The sequence below is a fragment of the Chiloscyllium punctatum genome, chromosome 9 (genome assembly GCF_047496795.1).
Source record: "Chiloscyllium punctatum isolate Juve2018m chromosome 9, sChiPun1.3, whole genome shotgun sequence".
Lineage (NCBI taxonomy): Eukaryota > Metazoa > Chordata > Chondrichthyes > Orectolobiformes > Hemiscylliidae > Chiloscyllium > Chiloscyllium punctatum.
This window is the reverse complement of record NC_092747.1, coordinates 81,360,628-81,378,741: the sequence shown is the minus strand read 5'-3', so window position 1 is coordinate 81,378,741 and position 18,114 is coordinate 81,360,628. Positions and strand designations below refer to the sequence as shown.

General features: G+C 43.0%; 1 protein-coding gene across 2 annotated transcripts in view; it reads right to left on the bottom strand.

Moving 5' to 3' along the window:
• The window catches only part of dct (dopachrome tautomerase), a 60,233-nt gene extending 44,186 nt beyond the window's left edge, over window positions 1-16,047 (bottom strand). Inside the window, exons 1-3 of one of the 2 annotated variants that reach the window (XM_072577899.1) lie at window positions 15,932-16,047; window positions 7,852-8,289; window positions 1,347-1,646 (exon numbers count right to left, since the gene is read on the bottom strand). In XM_072577899.1, the coding sequence (XP_072434000.1) occupies window positions 1,347-1,646; window positions 7,852-8,134 (583 nt within the window). In that variant the 5' untranslated portion in view covers window positions 8,135-8,289; window positions 15,932-16,047. Of the gene's footprint in view, window positions 1-1,346; window positions 1,647-7,851; window positions 8,419-15,931 lie in introns of those variants that run through there. The other variant, XM_072577900.1, reaches the window with a different exon arrangement.
• Between the last annotated feature and the right edge of the window lie 2,067 nt (window positions 16,048-18,114).

Genomic DNA, 18,114 nt, shown 5'->3' with positions numbered 1-18,114 from the left:
ACCCTAACTGGGTGTCATTAAGCAGGTTATTGCTAAGCAGGAGCTGCTTGATAGCATTGTTGATGACACCTTCCATCACTTTACTGATGATCGACAGTGGATTGATGGAGCAGTAAATGGCTGGATCGGATTTGTCCTGCTTTTTATTACAGGACATACCTGAGCAATTTTTCACATTGTTGGATAGATGCCAGTGTTGTAACTGTACTGGAATAGCTTGGCTAGACGAGCAACAAGTTCTACAGCACAAGTCTTCAGAATTATTGAGTTTGATTTCATTGACACAAGGAAATTCATATTTGATCGTCAAGAATTGGCTTTGTCTGAATGGTTCCAGTAACAAATAATTGTGAGAATTTAGCACAGTTCCGCGTGGGAGAAAAATAACTTAAATTGCAGGAATTCAGTGCAAACCATGGACATTATATCAGGAGATTGAAAGTGGGGGATGATAGTTATGATGATTTATTATTAATTTGTATCGGTCAATATAGCAGTGCAGGCTAATCATATTAACACCGGGCTAAAGAGTTCATTCATCAAGACAAGTTTAATCCAATTTGGTTTGTAATATGTTGAGGGTAGCAGGCCAAAGAAATTATAATTGAAGCATTTAACTTGATAAAATAATTCAATTGAGTAGACACAGAGAAACTACATTCTCTTGCTCTGGAAATTCAAAACAAAAGGGACACAGTCATAAAATGAAATCATAGAATCATCATTGAATGCCTAGAGTGTGGAAACAGGTCCTTCAGCCCAACCAGTCCACATTGACCCTCTGAAGAGGAACCCACCCAGATCCATTCTTCTACCCTTTTACTCTACATTTACCCCTGACTAATGCACTTAACCTACATGCCCGTGAACACAATGGGCAATTTAGCTTGGCCAATCCACCTAACTAGATCTAGACCACTCCAAGTAAATCAGGAATTACAAAGTTTGTGCGAAAACTTGTCCCCCAAAAAAATCATCAATCCTAGCTTGACTTAAATACTGGAGGCTAGGAATGATAGATATTTATGAAATGGTGTAAAGACAAGTGGACAGATTATAGTCTTAGAGGCTGAAAGACCAATATGTATTTTAATTGCTGGCACAGCGGTAATTAATACCAAAACCCTGAGGTTCTGGACAGGCTGGGACAAGACATACTTTAACTGTCACTCATAAAGCAACATTAATGCCTTTTCATTCTCACAATATCATAAAATGCACAATAATTACTCATTTCATATTGCAGCTATCTTCTTATCAAGTAAATGTTAATATAAAATTGATCATGTAAACAAGAGACCTAGAAATTTGTCTACTCTTGATAAATAAAAAAAAGTACAACTAACCCAGCAGTGTGTCTCTGGTGGAGTAGTAATGAAGCCACACGAAATAATTGTATATTGTGACATTTGCTACTTGTGGTTGGGTCCCATTAGGTCCTAGCAAACTAAGCCAGTGTTGTGTAGCAATTACATAATCTGGGTGCATTGTAGTTTTGGCTAGATCCAGTGCATCCAGGAACTGCTGTTGCTCTGCTGGTGTCAGCGAATGGATATTTTTTCTAATCACTGGTGCTCTTCTCAGGTCACAGTTTTGGCCAGTCCATCCAAATTTGCAATCAGCACAGTTATACCCAGCAAAATTTCCTATTACAGTGAAGAGAAAAGTTTCACAAGTTACAGAGAATGATGTTTCAGTATTAACCGTACAGCAATCTTTTTCTTTTTAAACTATCATTATAGATCTCTTTCGGCTAATTAAACACACACTCATACATTACTCACATTTTCAAACCTGCTCTGTTTGATAAATGGCACTAAATTCAGGTATTGAATGTTTGCTCCGACACCTTGATAACATTGTTGTCCTTATCCAGCAGAATTAACTTTCATGCTGATGGAAGTTGCATTTTTAATTCACATTGAGTTGACTGTATTTCTTTTCTTCTACTAATCAGCCTGGTGCTAATATCAGCCCCTTCTCTGTTCTGGGTGTCCAATGTAAAAGCTACACCACTTCCTGAATGGCAAACTGTGAAGCACACAGCGGGATATTACTAATTGGGAGACCTGATCAGACAAGTACTGCAAAGCATGTACCAACCAATCTAAGCAGACAAATGTTCCTTTCACGATCTTTGATACCAATAGTCTATTGGCTGTGTGGTTTTAATATACTGATTATCTGCTTTTGCCCAGCATCGTCAGAATGGAGTGATACAAACATATGAGTTAGGAGTAGGCCATTTGGCCCCTCAAGCTTACTTTGTCATCAATAAATCAGAGATAAACTGATTCCTGCTGAGAATTTTTTAGTTCCTAATTTACAGAGATTTCTAGAATTTTCGTATATCCTCTGTAGTGAAAGCTGATATAAAATACCAATTCATCTGCCCATCTCCTTCTTTTCCATTATTACTTCCTCAAGCTCACTTTCTATAAGACTAATGCTTCAACTTACTTTTTAAAAACAAAATATATAGGAAGTCTTAGAATCTGTTTCAAATTTCTGGCTAGCTTTCTTTCCTGCTCTAATTTTTTCCCCCTTCATTAACCTTTTAGTCTTTTTTGTATAGTCTGTCCAATCTTCAGATATCCCACCTATCTTTGCATAATTATATACTTTTTCTTTAAGTTTAATAACATATTTAACTTTTGTAGTTATCCATGATCCTGCCTTCAGATTTTTTCTTTCTCTCCTGTGACCTAATTTACACTGAATCATGATCACTCATCATCCTTGTGCTCATTTACCTGCTCCATTAACATTGACATTTTAAAACTCTCGTTCTCATTTATGATGCCCTTTATTGGTGTGTGCCTCACTATCTCTGCAATCTTCTGCAATTTGGGAAAGCATCAAGAACTACACATTCTCCTGATTCTGTTCTCTCACTTTTGTCATCACTATGTTCTGGATGTCCTCTCATTAATTCTCACTGCCATTTCACTTTGATCATCTTATAAACCTCTCCTAAAAAAAATCTCTTGACCTGTGATGATGCTTTCCCTCCTTGGTGAGTATTAATGTTTGCTGAATCAAGAGTGTGTGAATCGCCTCGGAACATTTCACTATGTAAGTGTTGATGGTAAATCTGTTAAGCCAAGGCATTCTGGAATTATGCTGAACTCTCTTCTCCAAACTGGAGTTCTTTACCCACACTAAAAGGTTTTTGACTCTTTTTCTTACAGATATCATCCCAATGTCCTTGCATCAGAATTTTCTGAAGTTGAGGAAGCTACAAACTGCTCACTGAACCAGCAAAAGTAACTGAAGGTTACAGAATCACAAGATCAAGGAATCATGTAACAGACCGCAAAAATCACAGTGGAATCAAACCTCCTCCTAGGCTGTCTCTTCTCTGGAGGGCAACTTCAGACTTTCAGCCTACCACATAAGGGTAGTCACTCTGTGGAATTCTTTACTAGAGGAGGCTAGGTCATTAAGCACATTTAAGACTGAGATTGACAGACTTTTAATCAATAAGGAGATCAAGAGTTATGAGGAAAAGGCAAGAAAGTTGAGGATTATCAGATCAACCATGATCTCATATAAGGGTGGAGCAGACACAAGGGACCATATGGTTGACTTCTGCTCCAACGTTTACTGATCTTCCAGTCTAATTCTTCATCCCTGGGATCATTCTGGTAAATCTCTTCTACACTTCCTTTCAAATGTTGACATATTTCAAAGGTGGACCAAATTTGTGATCTGTCTTGGTTCACATAATCTGTACCTCCATTTACAAAGTCCAGGATTCCAAGTGCTTTGCTCACTGATCTTGCTGCCTTCAAAAATGAATGCTCAAACACACTCAGGCTTCTCTCTCCTTGCACCCCTTCCCAAAGAAATGTCATTTAGCTTGTATTGTTTCAGCTCATACTCCCTATCAAACATATCACTTTCCCTGAAGCTCTGAATTTCATCTATCATGTATCCAACCATTCCACCGAACTGTTCAAGCCCTCTTGAAGTCAATGACTATCACAGTTTCTATTCCCACATGCTATATCATTACAAATTTTAAAGTTGTGCCCTACATCAGGTCATTAATGTATATTAAAAGCAAGAATTTTAGAACTGATCTTCAGAAACTGCTCTCCCTCTAAATCAGAAAAGCAAATATTCATTATAACTATCCAATCTGTGTTCATTTTAATAACCTTTGCATTATTAAAAGGATAAAGCACCAACGAAGACATTTCATAAAGATTCTACAAGCATTACACAATTAGTTAGAGCTTATAATTTGTCTGGAAAGGCAGCATGTGCTTGGGTTCTTTTCTGCAAAAGGCAGATGTCGTTAGATAACAAAATAGTCTGATCGGAGAAATGTGGGAAGGTTTAGCCAAACCTAAGGTCCATGAAAATCATTCACAAATCCAATAGAGAATTCTGGATAAATCACCAAATCATGAAAGTATTATCTAGAATGTAGCCATTCAGCCCATTGTGTCTGCTCCTGCTATCCATCATAACTGCCATTCTTCAACCTCATCCTCATAAAAGCCTACACATTATCTGCCTTTAAATGATCATCTAACATTCTGCCTCAACCTGCCTCCACAAAACATCTAGGCAGTACATTCCAGATCCTAACTACATGCTGGGAAAATGTTTCTTTTTATCCTCACACCAGCCTTGCCAATAATATGAAATGTTTTCCCTCCAATTCTCAATTTTTCTTGCAGTTTCTCCAAATTGAACTGTCGAGTAGTAAAAATCAAAGAGTGCCAAGAATGTAAAATCTGCAAGTAGGAGAGTAGCCAGCAGGAGATGGAGGAACAGATATGATTTGGCAGTGCCGGTATTGGACTGGGATGGACAAAGCTAAAAATCACACAATGCCAGGTTATAGTCCAACAGGTTTATGTGGAAACATTAGCTTTTCGAGTGCTGCTTCTTCACCAGGTGGTCACTGAGTATAAGATCATAAGACACAGAATTTGTAGCAAACGTTTACAGTGTGATGCACTGAGATGATACATTGAAAAATACCTTGATTGCTTATTAAGTCTCTCATCTTTTAGAATGACCATGTTGAATACATTTCTTTCATATGTAAATCCAAGAACTTTTTTAAAGTTGCACTTTCAAGTGAACTTTAACTATAGAGACTATCTCAGCTCAGGTAATGCATTGAAGGTGTAATGTTAAAGTCTGTCTGTGTCCCAATGTTCAGACTGATTCTATTTCTAAAAAGGGTTTCACCAAATCTTACATGGATTCATCAAGTTTTTGAGCTAAATAAAATGTAATTCTGCAAGTACAAATTCACCCAACAAACTTATATGTGTGTTTGTGCATGTGGGTGTGTGTGTGCGTGTGGGTATGTGTAAGTGAGTGAAAGAAACCGTGTAGTGCAAGGGGGTCACCAGTAGTGTGACATGAACTCAAAATCCCAGTTGAGGCCATCTCTATGGGTACCGAACTTGGCTATCAGCCTCTACTCAGCCACTTTGCATTGTTGCCTGTCCTGAAGTCTGCCTTGGAGGATGGTCACCTGAAAGTCCAAGGCCAAATGACCAAGACCGCTGAAGTGTTCCCCAACTGGGAGGGAACACTCCTGTCTGTTGATTGTTGTGCAGTGTCCTTTCATCCTATGCCGTTGCCTCTGCCCGTCTCTAATATACCATGCCTCAGGGCATCCTTGCCTGCAGCTTCTGAGATGGCCAGTGTTGTCTATTTCATTGGGAGCAGGCAAGGATGCCCTAAGGTATGGTACTTTGCCGCAACCAAGCAGAGTCTATGGTAACAGATGAATGGACACAGCACAACAATCAACAGACTTCTGGAGTGTTCCCTCCCAGTCAGGGAACTTCAGCAGTCCCGGACATTCGGCCTCAGATCTTCGGGTGACCGTCCACCAAGGCGGACTTTGGGACAGGCAACAATGCAAAGTGGCCGAACAGAGGCTGACAGCTATATTCAGTACCCATGGGGATGACCTCAACCGGGACTCTGGGTTCATGTCACACTACTGGTGACCCCACTGCACTACAGACACAGACAGACACACACACACAGATACACACACACACAGACCCATACACTCACGCAGAATCTCTTATACACAATTTCCCTATCATATATTCACATATACACAGCCCCCACACTCATACCCACACACGCTCTTTCTCACAGACTATTACGCCTTCACACTCTCACACATACTCTCTCACAGACACTCATATCCCCCACACACACACACTCACATTTGTGGGGTGAATTTGTAAATACAGAATTACATTTGATTTTGGTCTAAAACTGCATAAATCCATGTAAGATTCTGTAAATCCCTTTTTTTTAGAATTAGAATTAGTCTGAGCATTGGGACACAGACAGACTTTACCTTTACACCTTCAATGCATTATCTGAGCTGAAATTGTTAAAGTTCACTTCAGAATGTAACTTTTAAAAAGCTTCTGGGATTTACATATGAGAGAACTGAAACCAACATGGTCATTCTAAAAGATGAGAGACTTAACAAACATTCCAGGTCTTTTTCAATATATCAGCTCAGTTGCATCACACTGTAAATGCTTGCTATAAATTCTGTGTCTTATGATCTTATACTCCATAACCACCTGAGGAAGGTGCAGTGCTCCAAACGCTAGTGCTTGCAAATAAACATGTTGGACTATAACTTGGTGTTGTATGATTTTTAACAAGGAAGAGATGTCGGCAGATCATGGAAAGATGTTAAAAACAACAGTGGGTGGGTCATTTTAATTTCCCCAACATTTACTGGGACTCTCTTAGCTCCAGGGGCTGTGATGGGGCAGAATTTGTTCTGCACATCCAAGTTGATTTCCTAAAGCTTTGGGCCAAGTAGGGTAGGAGCCTTTTTAGATGTTGTACTGAGGGATCAGCCTGCCCAAGTGATTGAGATTTCAGTGGGGGAGCGTTTTGAGTGCAGCAATCATAATTCCATAAACTTTGGGATAGTTATGGATTAGGATCAGACTAATCTTTGGATGAATGCTAAATTGGGGGAAAGACTAATTACAATTGTATTAAGCAGGAACTGGAGAAATGAGATGGGGCTGTTTGAGGATGAATTCATATCTGACACATGGGAGTCTTTTAAAGGTTAGTTGATCAGAGTTCAGGATTAACATGTTCTGTGAGAGGTCAAAAATAAAAGTAGCAAGATTCAGTAATCCTGACAATGACAAAAAAGATTGACAGATTAATCAAAAAGAAAAAGGAAGTGTCTCTAAGCTTTAGGTAACTGAAATCAGATAAGGCCCTTGACAAATACTGTATAAAAGAAGGGGGAAAGAACTTACACAAGGAATTATGAGGTCTAAAAGAGATCATGAAATGTCTTTATCAAGTAGGATTATGAGAATCCCAAGGCATTATATATATATAAGAAGCAAAAGGGTCACTAGGGACAGGGTCACTAGGGAAAGGTAGGTCCACTCAAGGGTGAAGGAGGGATTTTTTGCATTGATCCAGAGAAAGTGGGTGAAGTCCCTCATGAGTACTTCACACTGGTATTCACCAAGAAGAAAACAATTCGTGAAGGTAAGACTAGGAAGGGGGTATGTTGATATTCTAGGGCATGTCGATATTAAGTGGTGTTGGGTGCGTTGAAAAAACATTAAGGTAGATACATTCCCACAGCTTGATATCCCAAGATACCTAGGGAGGCAAGGAATGAGATTGCAAGGGCCTGTCAGAAATCTTTGTATCCTTTTTAGCCACAATAAAGTGTAGAGATCAGTTGCTTTCAAACAACTAATACATATGCACCAGTTATAAAGTTACATTGAAAATCGATGGGCTAATCAAAGGATTAAGCCAATTCCTTGTACAGAAGCAGAAAGGAGAAAATTATATTACCGGTACATCTGCAGGTCCGATTAAAGAATTTGAGCGGCCACCTCTCCCGGTCATCCACGTTTCGCAGATTGTAGGGTCCACTCCAGCGTTTCTCACTTACTTGCATGTCAGTACATTTCCCTCGATTGAGTTCAGCCCCGCACAGCACTGCCGGATCCGAGCCCTGCGATGGGCAGCATGTCTTGGAGAGCAGGGCAGGGACTGTGGTACATGCGCGGGGAAACTGAGCAAAAGCCAGTTCAACAACCCCGATCGTCATCCACAGCCAGAGAGATCTCCGCATCTTCCTGAAACGCGAGTAACCCACCTTAAAAACTGAAAGATTCAAACTTCGCTGCCAGGTTCTATGTCAAATCAGCTCGTCCGTTTAAAACCAACGTGTATGCTTCGATTCACCGGAAATCTGATTGTCTGCAAGGATTCCTAATAAAGGCCTCCCTAAGGGAAAAACAATAATGGAAAGTCTCTTGTGACAGGCGCATGATTTGTGACCCTTTAACCTGCAGTAATTCTTCTGTCAAGCACATATCTTATGACACTCTTCATGATCCATTGAAATTCTTGTGTTTTATTTTCGATTGAAAACTTTCGATTGTTCGGTGCCTGTGATAAGTCTGATGAAGCCTGATTTATTACTTGTCTTAGCTGCCTTAAGCGGTGTTGGAGGACGATCCGGGAATGTGAATGGTCTTGTGGCAGTGTTCCCACATTGACATCTATGCAAAGGGTCAATTTGATGAAGAAATGGACATGTTAAGTTAATAATAAGAAAATGAACTCTTAAACAGAAATTGAATAAGTACCAAGAAACTTGTGAAAAAGTGTAAAAAAAATGTAGAACTTTGAAAGGCCTTGGAGGCATGATTATCAGAAAATAGTCAAACATGCAGAAGATAATTAATAAAGCTAATAAACAGCCAAAGCTAGACTTTTAAGTCTAAAAGAAAGAACAGGTTAATGAACACAGCAGGACAGGCAGTGAGAATTGTATTTATTTCAATGCAAGAAGTATAACAGTTAAGGCTTAGAAGCTGGATTAGTACATGGAACTACAATGTTGTAGCCATGATGGTGACTTGGATAAGAGAAGGACAGGACTTTCAGCTCACCTGTTTTTTCTAATCAATCTGTGAACAGATGTTGTTATGCACATCTGGAGCAGGTGGAACTTGAACCCAAGCATCCTGATTCAAAGGTAGAAACACTACCATTGAACCACTAGAGAGCTCATGATTCCAGCCAATGTTCCAGTATTTAGTTTTAGGTGTGATAGTGAGGGATGTAAAAGTGACGAAGGAGTTGCATTACAAATTAAGGAGAGGTTCACTGCTGTACTAGGAGCGGACATCTTGGAAGGCTCATCTAGCAATGTCATATGAATAAAAGTTCAAAACAAGAAAGATGCAATAACTGCTATAGGCCTCTCAGTAGCCAGCAGGAGATGGAGGAACAGATAGGTCGGCAGATCATGGAAAAATGTAAAAACAACAGCATGTGGGTGATTTTAATTTCCCCAACATTTATTGGGACTCCCTTTGCTCCAGGGGGTCCGATAGGGCAGAATTTGTTCAGCATATCCAGGTCGGTTTCCTAAAATAATATATAGACCAAGTAGGGTAGGAGCCTTATTAGACATTGTACTGAGGAATGAGCCTGCCGAAGTGATTGAGTTTTCAGTAGGGGAGCGTTTTGAGTGCAGCAATCATAATTCCATAAGGTTTAGGATAGTTATGGATTAGGGTAAGACTAGTCCTTGGGTGAATGTTAAATTGGGGGAAGATTAGTTACAATTGTATTAGGCAGGAACTGGAGAAATTAGATTCGATTGGGGCTGTTTGAGGATGAATTCACATCTGACTTGTGGGAGTCTTTTAAAGGCTAGTTGATCAGAGTTCAGGAATAGCATGTTCCTGTGGGGGATCAAAGAAAAAGATCACAAGGTTCAGTAACCCTGAAGATGACAAGAGAGATTGACAAATTAATCAAAAAGAAAAGGAAGTGTATGTAAGCTTCAGGAAACTGAAATCAGACAAGACCCTTGAGAAATATAAAAGAAACATGAAAAGGACTTACACAAGGAATTATGAGGTCTAAAAGAGACCATGAAATGTTCTTGGCAAGAAGAATTAGGAGAAACCCAAGACATTTTATACATATATTAGGAGCAAGAGGATCGCTAGGGAAAGGGTAGGTCCACTCAAGGGCAAAGGGGGGATTTTTTGCTTTGATCCAGAGGAAGTGGGGAAGTCACGAATGAGTACTATGCAATGGTATTCACCAAGAAGAAGAAAATGTGTGATGGTAAGACTAGGAAGTATGTTGATGTTCTAGGGCATGTCAATATTAAGAAGGAGGTTGTGTTTTGAGATCTCCCACCCACAGCTTCCAACCTCATAGTCCGGGAACCCCGCACTGCCCGGTTCTACCTCCTTCCCAAGATCCACAAGCCTGACCACCCTGGCCAACCCATTGTCTCAGCATGCTCCTGCCCCACTGAACTCATCTCTACCTACCTTGACACTGTCCTATCCGCCCTAGTCCAGGAACTCCCCACATATGTTCGAGACACCACCCACGCCCTCCACCTCCTCCAAGACTTCCGTTTCCCCGGCCCCCAACGCCTTATCTTCACCATGGATATCCAATCCCTCTACACCTCCATTCGCCATGACCAGGGCCTCCAAGCCCTCCGTTTTTTCCTCTCCAGACGTCCCCAACAGTACCCTTCCACTGACACTCTCATTCGTTTGGCCAAACTGGTCCTAACCCTTAACAATTTCTCCTTTGAATCCTCCCACTTCCTCAAGACCAAAGGCGTAGCCATGGGCACATGTATGGGCCCTAGCTATGCCTGTCTCTTTGTTGGCTATGTAGAACAGTTGATCTTCCGTAATTACACCGGCACCACTCCCCACCTCTTCCTCCGCTACATTGATGACTGCATTGGCGCCACCTCGTGCTCCCGCGAGGAGGTTGAGCAATTCATCAACTTCACCAACACATTCCACCCTGACCTTAAATTTACCTGGACTATCTCTGACACCTCGCTCCCCTTCCTGGACGTCTCCATCTCCATTAGTGACGATCGACTTGACACTGACATTTTTTACAAACCCACCGACTCCCACAGCTACCTGGATTACACCTCTTCCCACCCTATCTCTTGCAAAAATGCCATCCCGTATTCCCAATTTCTCCGCCTCCGCCATATCTGCTCCCAGGAGGACCAGTTCCACCATAGGACACACCAGATGGCCTCCTTCTTTAGAGACCGCAATTTCACTTCCCACGTGGTTAAAGATGCCCTCCAACGCATCTCGTCCACATCCCGCACCTCCGCCCTCAGACCCCACCCCTCCAATCGTAACAAGGACAGAACGCCCCTGGTGCTCACCTTCCACCCTACAAACCTTCGCATCAACCAAATCATCCACCGACATTTCCGCCACCTCCAAAAAGACCCCACCACCAGGGATATATTTCCCTCCCCACCCCTTTCCGCCTTCCGCAAAGACCGTTCCCTCCGCGACTACCTGGTCAGGTCCACACCCCCCTACGACCCACCCTCCCATCCTGGCACTTTCCCCTGCCACCGCAGGAACTGTAAAACCTGTGCCCACACCTCCTCCCTCACCTCTATCCAAGGCCCTAAAGGAGCCTTCCACATCCATCAAAGTTTCACCTGCACATCCACCAATATCATTTATTGTATCCGTTGCTCCCGATGTGGTCTCCTCTACATTGGGGAGACTGGGCGCCTCCTAGCAGAGCGCTTTAGGGAACATCTCCGAGACACCCGCACCAATCAACCAAACCGCCCCGTGGCCCAACATTTCAACTCCCCCTCCCACTCTGCCGAGGACATGGAGGTCCTGGGCCTCCTTCACCGCCGCTCCCTCACCACCAGACACCTGGAGGAAGAACGCCTCATCTTCCGCCTCGGAACACTTCAACCCCAGGGCATCAATGTGAACTTCAACAGCTTCCTCATTTCCCCTTCCCCCACCTCATCTTAGTTTCAAACTTCCAGCTCAGTTACTATCTCCTTGACTTGTCCGACCTGCCTATCTCCTTTTCCACCTATCCACTCCACCCTCTCCTCCTTGACCTATCACCTTCATCTCCTCCCCCACTCACCCATTGTACTCTATGCTACTCTCTCCCCACCCCCACCCTCCTCTAGCTTATCTCTCCATGCTTCAGGCTCACTGCCTTTATTCCTGATGAAGGGCTTTTGCCCGAAAGTCGATTTCGCTGCTCGTTGGATGCTGCCTGAACTGCTGTGCTCTTCCAGCACCACTAATCCATGCTAATTTGACCATAGTGTTAGGTTCATTAGTCAGAGGGAAGTGGGGTACTCTTCAGAGGGTTGGTGTGGAGTTGTTGGGCCAAATAGCCTATTTCTGCACTGTGGGGAATTTAACCTTGATTGGCTCAACATTTTTTGATTAGAAAATAGATGCCTGAGTGAAGTCCTAAATAAATACGAGAAGTTTTTCAGGAAGGTCTAAGGACTATCAAAGGATTCAAGGTCACCTTGCTTGTTGACCAGGAAGCAATTTCACATGCCTGCAGGGTGCATCCGGTGTCATTTTCCTTCCATGCAAAAGCAGAGACTGAAATTAGGAGGCTGGAAAGTGAAGGAATCATCAGACCAGCACAGTTTGCTGAATGGACTGCACTGGTCATACCGATTTTGAAGTCCAAAGTGTCAGTTACCTTTGTGAGGATTTTAAATAAATGGTAAACCACTTCTCACTGCTGGGTAAATGCCCAACCTCAACTTATATGCAGAGCTGGCCGGGGTGGGGGGAGGGAGGGTGGTGGGGGTGGGTGGCATCACTATCATTCACAAAGCTGGACATGAGCCATGCACACCTGCAATTGCAGTTAGATGAGGATTCCCAGAGTTATGCCATAATAAATACCCATAAGGGTTTGTACTAATATATGAGACTGCCACTTGGGATATCTTTGGTCTGTGCCATTTATCATTGGACTATGGAGAACTTTTTACAAGGTCCACCCCCGGTCGCCATTTATCTGGATGACATGCTAATAACAGAGAAGACAAATAAAGAGCACTTAGAGAACTTCGATATAGTCCTTAAGCATTTCTCCAAGGTGAGCATCTTCCTTAGATGGGACAAGTATGTGTTCCAGGCAGCCCATGTGACCTACCTTTGGAATGGACATGACACGGTTACACCCTTTGGAAGACAAACTAAAGGTAATCAAGTAACGGCACAGTGGTTAGCACTGCTGCCTCACAGCGCCAGAGAGCCAGGTCAATTCCCGCCTCAGGCAACTGTGTGGAGTTTGCACATTCTCCCCGTGTCTGCGTGGGTTTCCTCTGGATGGTCTGGTTTCCTCCCACAGTCCAAAGATATGCCGGTTAGGTGAATTGGCCATGCTAAATTACCTATAGTGTTAGGTGAAAGGGTAAATGTAGGGGAATGGATCTGGGTGGGTTGCTCTTCGGAGGGTCGGTGTGAACTTGTTGGGCCAAAGGGCCTGTTTCCACACTGTAAGTAATCTAATCTAATCAAAAAAAGGTGTCCCGGTTCTCACATCTGTCCTGGAGCTTAAGTCTTTCCTTGGATTGTAAATTATTATGGAAGGTTCATATGTAACCTGGCCTCAGTCCTGGCACCCTACATCTGCTATTGAGAAAGGGTCAGCCTTGGAAATGGTCTCGTAGCCAAGACGTAGCCTTTATGGATATAAAGCAGCTATCACCATCTCAGGTGGTGGCATAGTCCCAAGCGAGATCTGATGCTGACATGCAATGCTCCCCTGTATGGTATCGGGATAGTGTTGGTTCACAGATAGTACAATGGAGAAGAATGCCTAGTAGTGTATGCTACCTGGACTTTGGATGATGCAGAGCGCAAATAGGCCCAGATAGGGAAGGAATATTTGGTGGTCATCTGTCATGTGAGAAAGTTTCACCAATATCTGTATGGATGTAAATTTGTAATAGTAACAGACCACAAACTCCTGCTAGGGCTACTCAGAGATGACAAGGCCATGCCACCCTTAGATTTGGGTTGAATTCAGCTCTCATTCTAAATGTGTACAATTACAAATTAGAACACCAGCTGGGAGGCCAAATAGCAGATGCCTTGAACCACCTCTCACCGGAAAATACACCACCGGTGGTGCTGACACTGGAAGAGTCTGGTCTGGTGTTAATCTTTCTGAACACCCTTCTTCCACTTACCACTGACAATTTCAGATGATAGACACAAAAAGATGTTGTCCTAGTAAAACTAGAACAGCTGCTAGTGTTGGGGGAAACAAAATTGCCATCACAACCAGAACTGAAACCTTCTGGACCTGCTGAAACCAGATCACTATAGCAGATGGCATTTTATTAAGTGGACCAAAAGTGATTGTCTCAAGCAAAGGTTACTTCCAGATACTTGCTGAATTCTAACAAGGCCATCTAGGGGTTTCCAAAATCAAGGTATTGGTGAGAAGTTATGTCTGGTGGCCTGAATTGGATACAAACATAGCCATGTTGGCGGGGCAGTGCCCAGAGTGCCAACAAGGACAAAAAGTATCGCTAGAAGCTCCCCCACATTTATAGGAATGGCTGGGTAAATCCTGGACTTAGTTACATTGTCAGCCCTTTCACGGGTTCAACGTTCTTAGTCATTGTAGACACCCACTCAGAGTGATTGGACATGCATAGAGTTCATTTGTCAAAGGGACAACAATAACAAAGCTGCATGGAATTTTTGCAATAAATAAGCTCCCAGATAACAGGCCATAATTTGCCAGCAGGAATTTAACTATTTCCGAAAGCATTTGGCATAGAAGGACAGTCCATACCACCCATCACTCACTAAAAGAGTGAAAAGAGCAGTCCAAATTTTGAAGATAGGCTTAAAGAAACAGCCTACAGCTTTACTCAATACCAAACTGTCAGCCTTTGAAGACAAGTTGGGATGCTTTTGGAGCTGTGAACTCCTGGATTTGACATTACATGACATAACATCCTCAGAAAAAAGGGAACTCATCCATGCAAAAGGCACGTAGCGGATATAAAATGGCAGTGCTTATATGTTTCTATAACACCTATTCAGCCGACAGTGACCAGGCACCCAACACCACAACCACGGCCCCCAGTATCAGGCTGTGAATTCCTGTGAGTTTGAGTCTTCTATAGGCCTCACAAGATCATGCATCAATCAGATTGTTAAAAGTTCATAGACAAGCATGGGCAAATTTGTCAGCCTATAACAGACCTTGATACCAGCATCCTGATTTGTCAAAGCTGTCAACTAATCAGAGGCCAGTTGCCCTTGGTGCATAAACTCCACCAGTTGTGGCCACTTCTTTTCACAACAGTGAAAAGATACATTTGCTTTGAGTTGGTGATGAGCTGGTGCATAAACCATCTTTTTCCCAAATATTTCTGCAGGCCATCATGCCTCTGTCTTGCCACACATTGGTCTTGACGTTATATTGATCTTTATGGTCTGTGTCATATTGGAGCTTGAGCTGGTGACTGAGAGTCACATCAATTGATAGGAGTCTCTTTATCATCACTCGCAAATTCACCTGCACCTCCACACACATCATTTACTGAATCCATTGCACCCAATGTGGTCTCCTCTACATTGGGGAGAAAGGCCGCCTACTTGCGGAACATTTCAGGGAACACCTCTGGGACACCCGCACCAACCAACCCAACCGCCCCGTGGCTGAACACTTTAACTCCCCTTCCCACTCCGCCAAGGACATGCAGGTCCTTGGCCTCCTCCATTGCCAGACCCTGACCACACAACGCCTGGAGGTACAGTGCCTCATCTGCCTAGGAACCCTCCAACCACACGGGATGAATGTAGATTTCTCCAGCTTCCTCAATTCCCCTCCCCCCCACCTTATCTCAGTCCCAACCCCCGGATTCAGCACCGCTCTCTTGACCTGCAATCTTCTTCCCGACCTCTCAGCCCCCACCCCCTCTCCGGTCTATCACCCTCACCCTCACCTCCTTCCACCTATCGTATTCCCAGCGCCCCTCCCCCAAATTCCCTCCCCCCTACCCTTTATCTCAGCCCTCTTGGCATACCTGCCTCATTCCTGAAGAAGGACTTATGCCCAAAATGTCGATTCTCCTGCTCCTCGGATGCTGCCTGGCCTGCTGTGTTTTTCCAGCACCGCATTTTTCAACTCTGGTCTCCTGCATCAGCAGTCCTCACTTTCTCCTCTTTATCATCACTGTCATATTGCTTTCGCTCCTCTTCCTCCTGAACCTGTTGTGAATGAGGCTGGCAGCAACTGTTGGGGTGTGAAAGCAGAAGATCTATAGGGGGAGATTAAGGAGAGGGCAGTGGGGTAGGGAGGAAGTTAAACAGTTCCTGGTCAGACTATCCATGGCATGATCGTCATGTCAGTCAGCATGATGGGGTCCATCTGAAAATGGAGAACAAACATAAACCAAAATAGACTGTTATCCTGAACATTCTGAATTGTCAGGTGTCATGACCTCTGATGCAGCCAGCCCCATGATATAGTAAATGAAATGAAACTGAATTTGTTACCCCTCTCGGATTCTCCTCTGCTCTTTTTTTCTTGATGGTCAGCTTGTCTTGGCAGAAAGAGGGTAGAATGCACTCTTTGAATGATGAGTCTGTCATAGTTGTGTAACTGATTGTATGTCTCAGCTGCAGGAGCTGGATGTAATGTTGGCACCACTTGAATATGTTTCAGGGTAATTTGGAGTTTAGCCATGAATCCTGAGTGCCATCGACTGTTACTGGGTCAATACTGGATGTATGATGCATTAAGCAGTGGGAGGTGTTGGTGGAACAGCAGTTTGCTACGTGCAAATTGGTTGCCTATGTTACACAATGCCAGTTGTAACCTCAAATGTACTTCATTGGCTGAAACACTCTTTGGAATGTCCAATGGGTGTGAAACAAATTGTATAAATCCAACCTTTGCTTTGTGCGAAGGTGCAGTGAATGGCTTTGACTCACTCACATGGTTACTCAATGTCTTATGGCTCTGCCATATGGCTCTGCAGCAAAGTTCTGATGGCAAACATGGACCTCCTTGACCAAGTGCTTCCAATTCATACTGAGGTTTACAGGGGCTCCAGGTTACCTGCAGAATTATAGCAAATCTCCTCCTGTCCACCACTCTCACCAAGGCCTCAGGTAAACTACTATTCATCTCCTTGAAGGCCTCTCTCTGTCTGTAGTTAATATTCCATGCATAAAATTGTAGAAATAGTATTGAGCTGGAATTTCTAGTATTGCAGTTCAGTGTATCTTTAAGACGGTCATAAGGACAGATCCATATGCAGAGCACAGAGACATTCTTCATGTTGCCACTGGCTCAGCCCAACACCACAATAACACCACTATTTGATGACAGTGGTCTTATTCTCAGCTTTTTGACTGTGGTTAGTGTGTGGCTATCATGTGGTTAGTCTGCTGGATAAGTCATTCACAGTGCTAAAAATAACTTACAATGGGTGTGATTTTGTGCTTGTAACATGAAGTGTTAGAGAAGCATAATAGCTGGTAACTTAATTGAGTGGATTCTGAGAGAGAGAACTTATGATTATTTGGAAAAGCATACTTTGATTAGAGATAGTCAGCATGGCTTTATCAGGGGCAGGTCATGCCTCAAAATCTTTTTTGAATTCTTTGAGGATGTGACAGAACTCATTGATGAAGGTAAAGCAGTGAATGTGATATATGTGGATTTTAACAAGGCAGTTGATAAGGTTCCCCATGGGAGGCTCATTCAGAAAGTAAGGGAAATTTGGCTATCTGGATACAGAATTGGCTGACCCATTGAAGACAGAGGGTGGTAGTTGATGGAAAGGATTCAGCCTGGAGCTCAGTGATCGGTGGTGTTCTGCAGAAATCTGTTCTGGGACCTATGCTCTTTGTGATTCTTGTAAGTGACTTGGATGAAGATGTAGAAGAGTGGGTTGGTAGGTTGGTGGAGTAGTGGATAGTGTGGAGGGCTGTTGTAGGGTGCATTGGGACTGACAGATTGTAGAGCTAGCCTGAGAAGTGACAGATGAAATTCAACCTGGAATAGTGTGAAGTGATTCATTTTGGAAGGTCAAATTTGAATGCAGATTACAGAATAAAAGGCAAGATTCTTGGCAGTGTGGAGGGACAGAGGAATCTTGGGATCCATGTCCATATATCTCTCAAAGTTGCCACCCAAGTTGATAGAGTTGTTGAGAAGGTGTATGGTGTGTTGGCTTTCATTAGCAGGGGGATTGAGTTT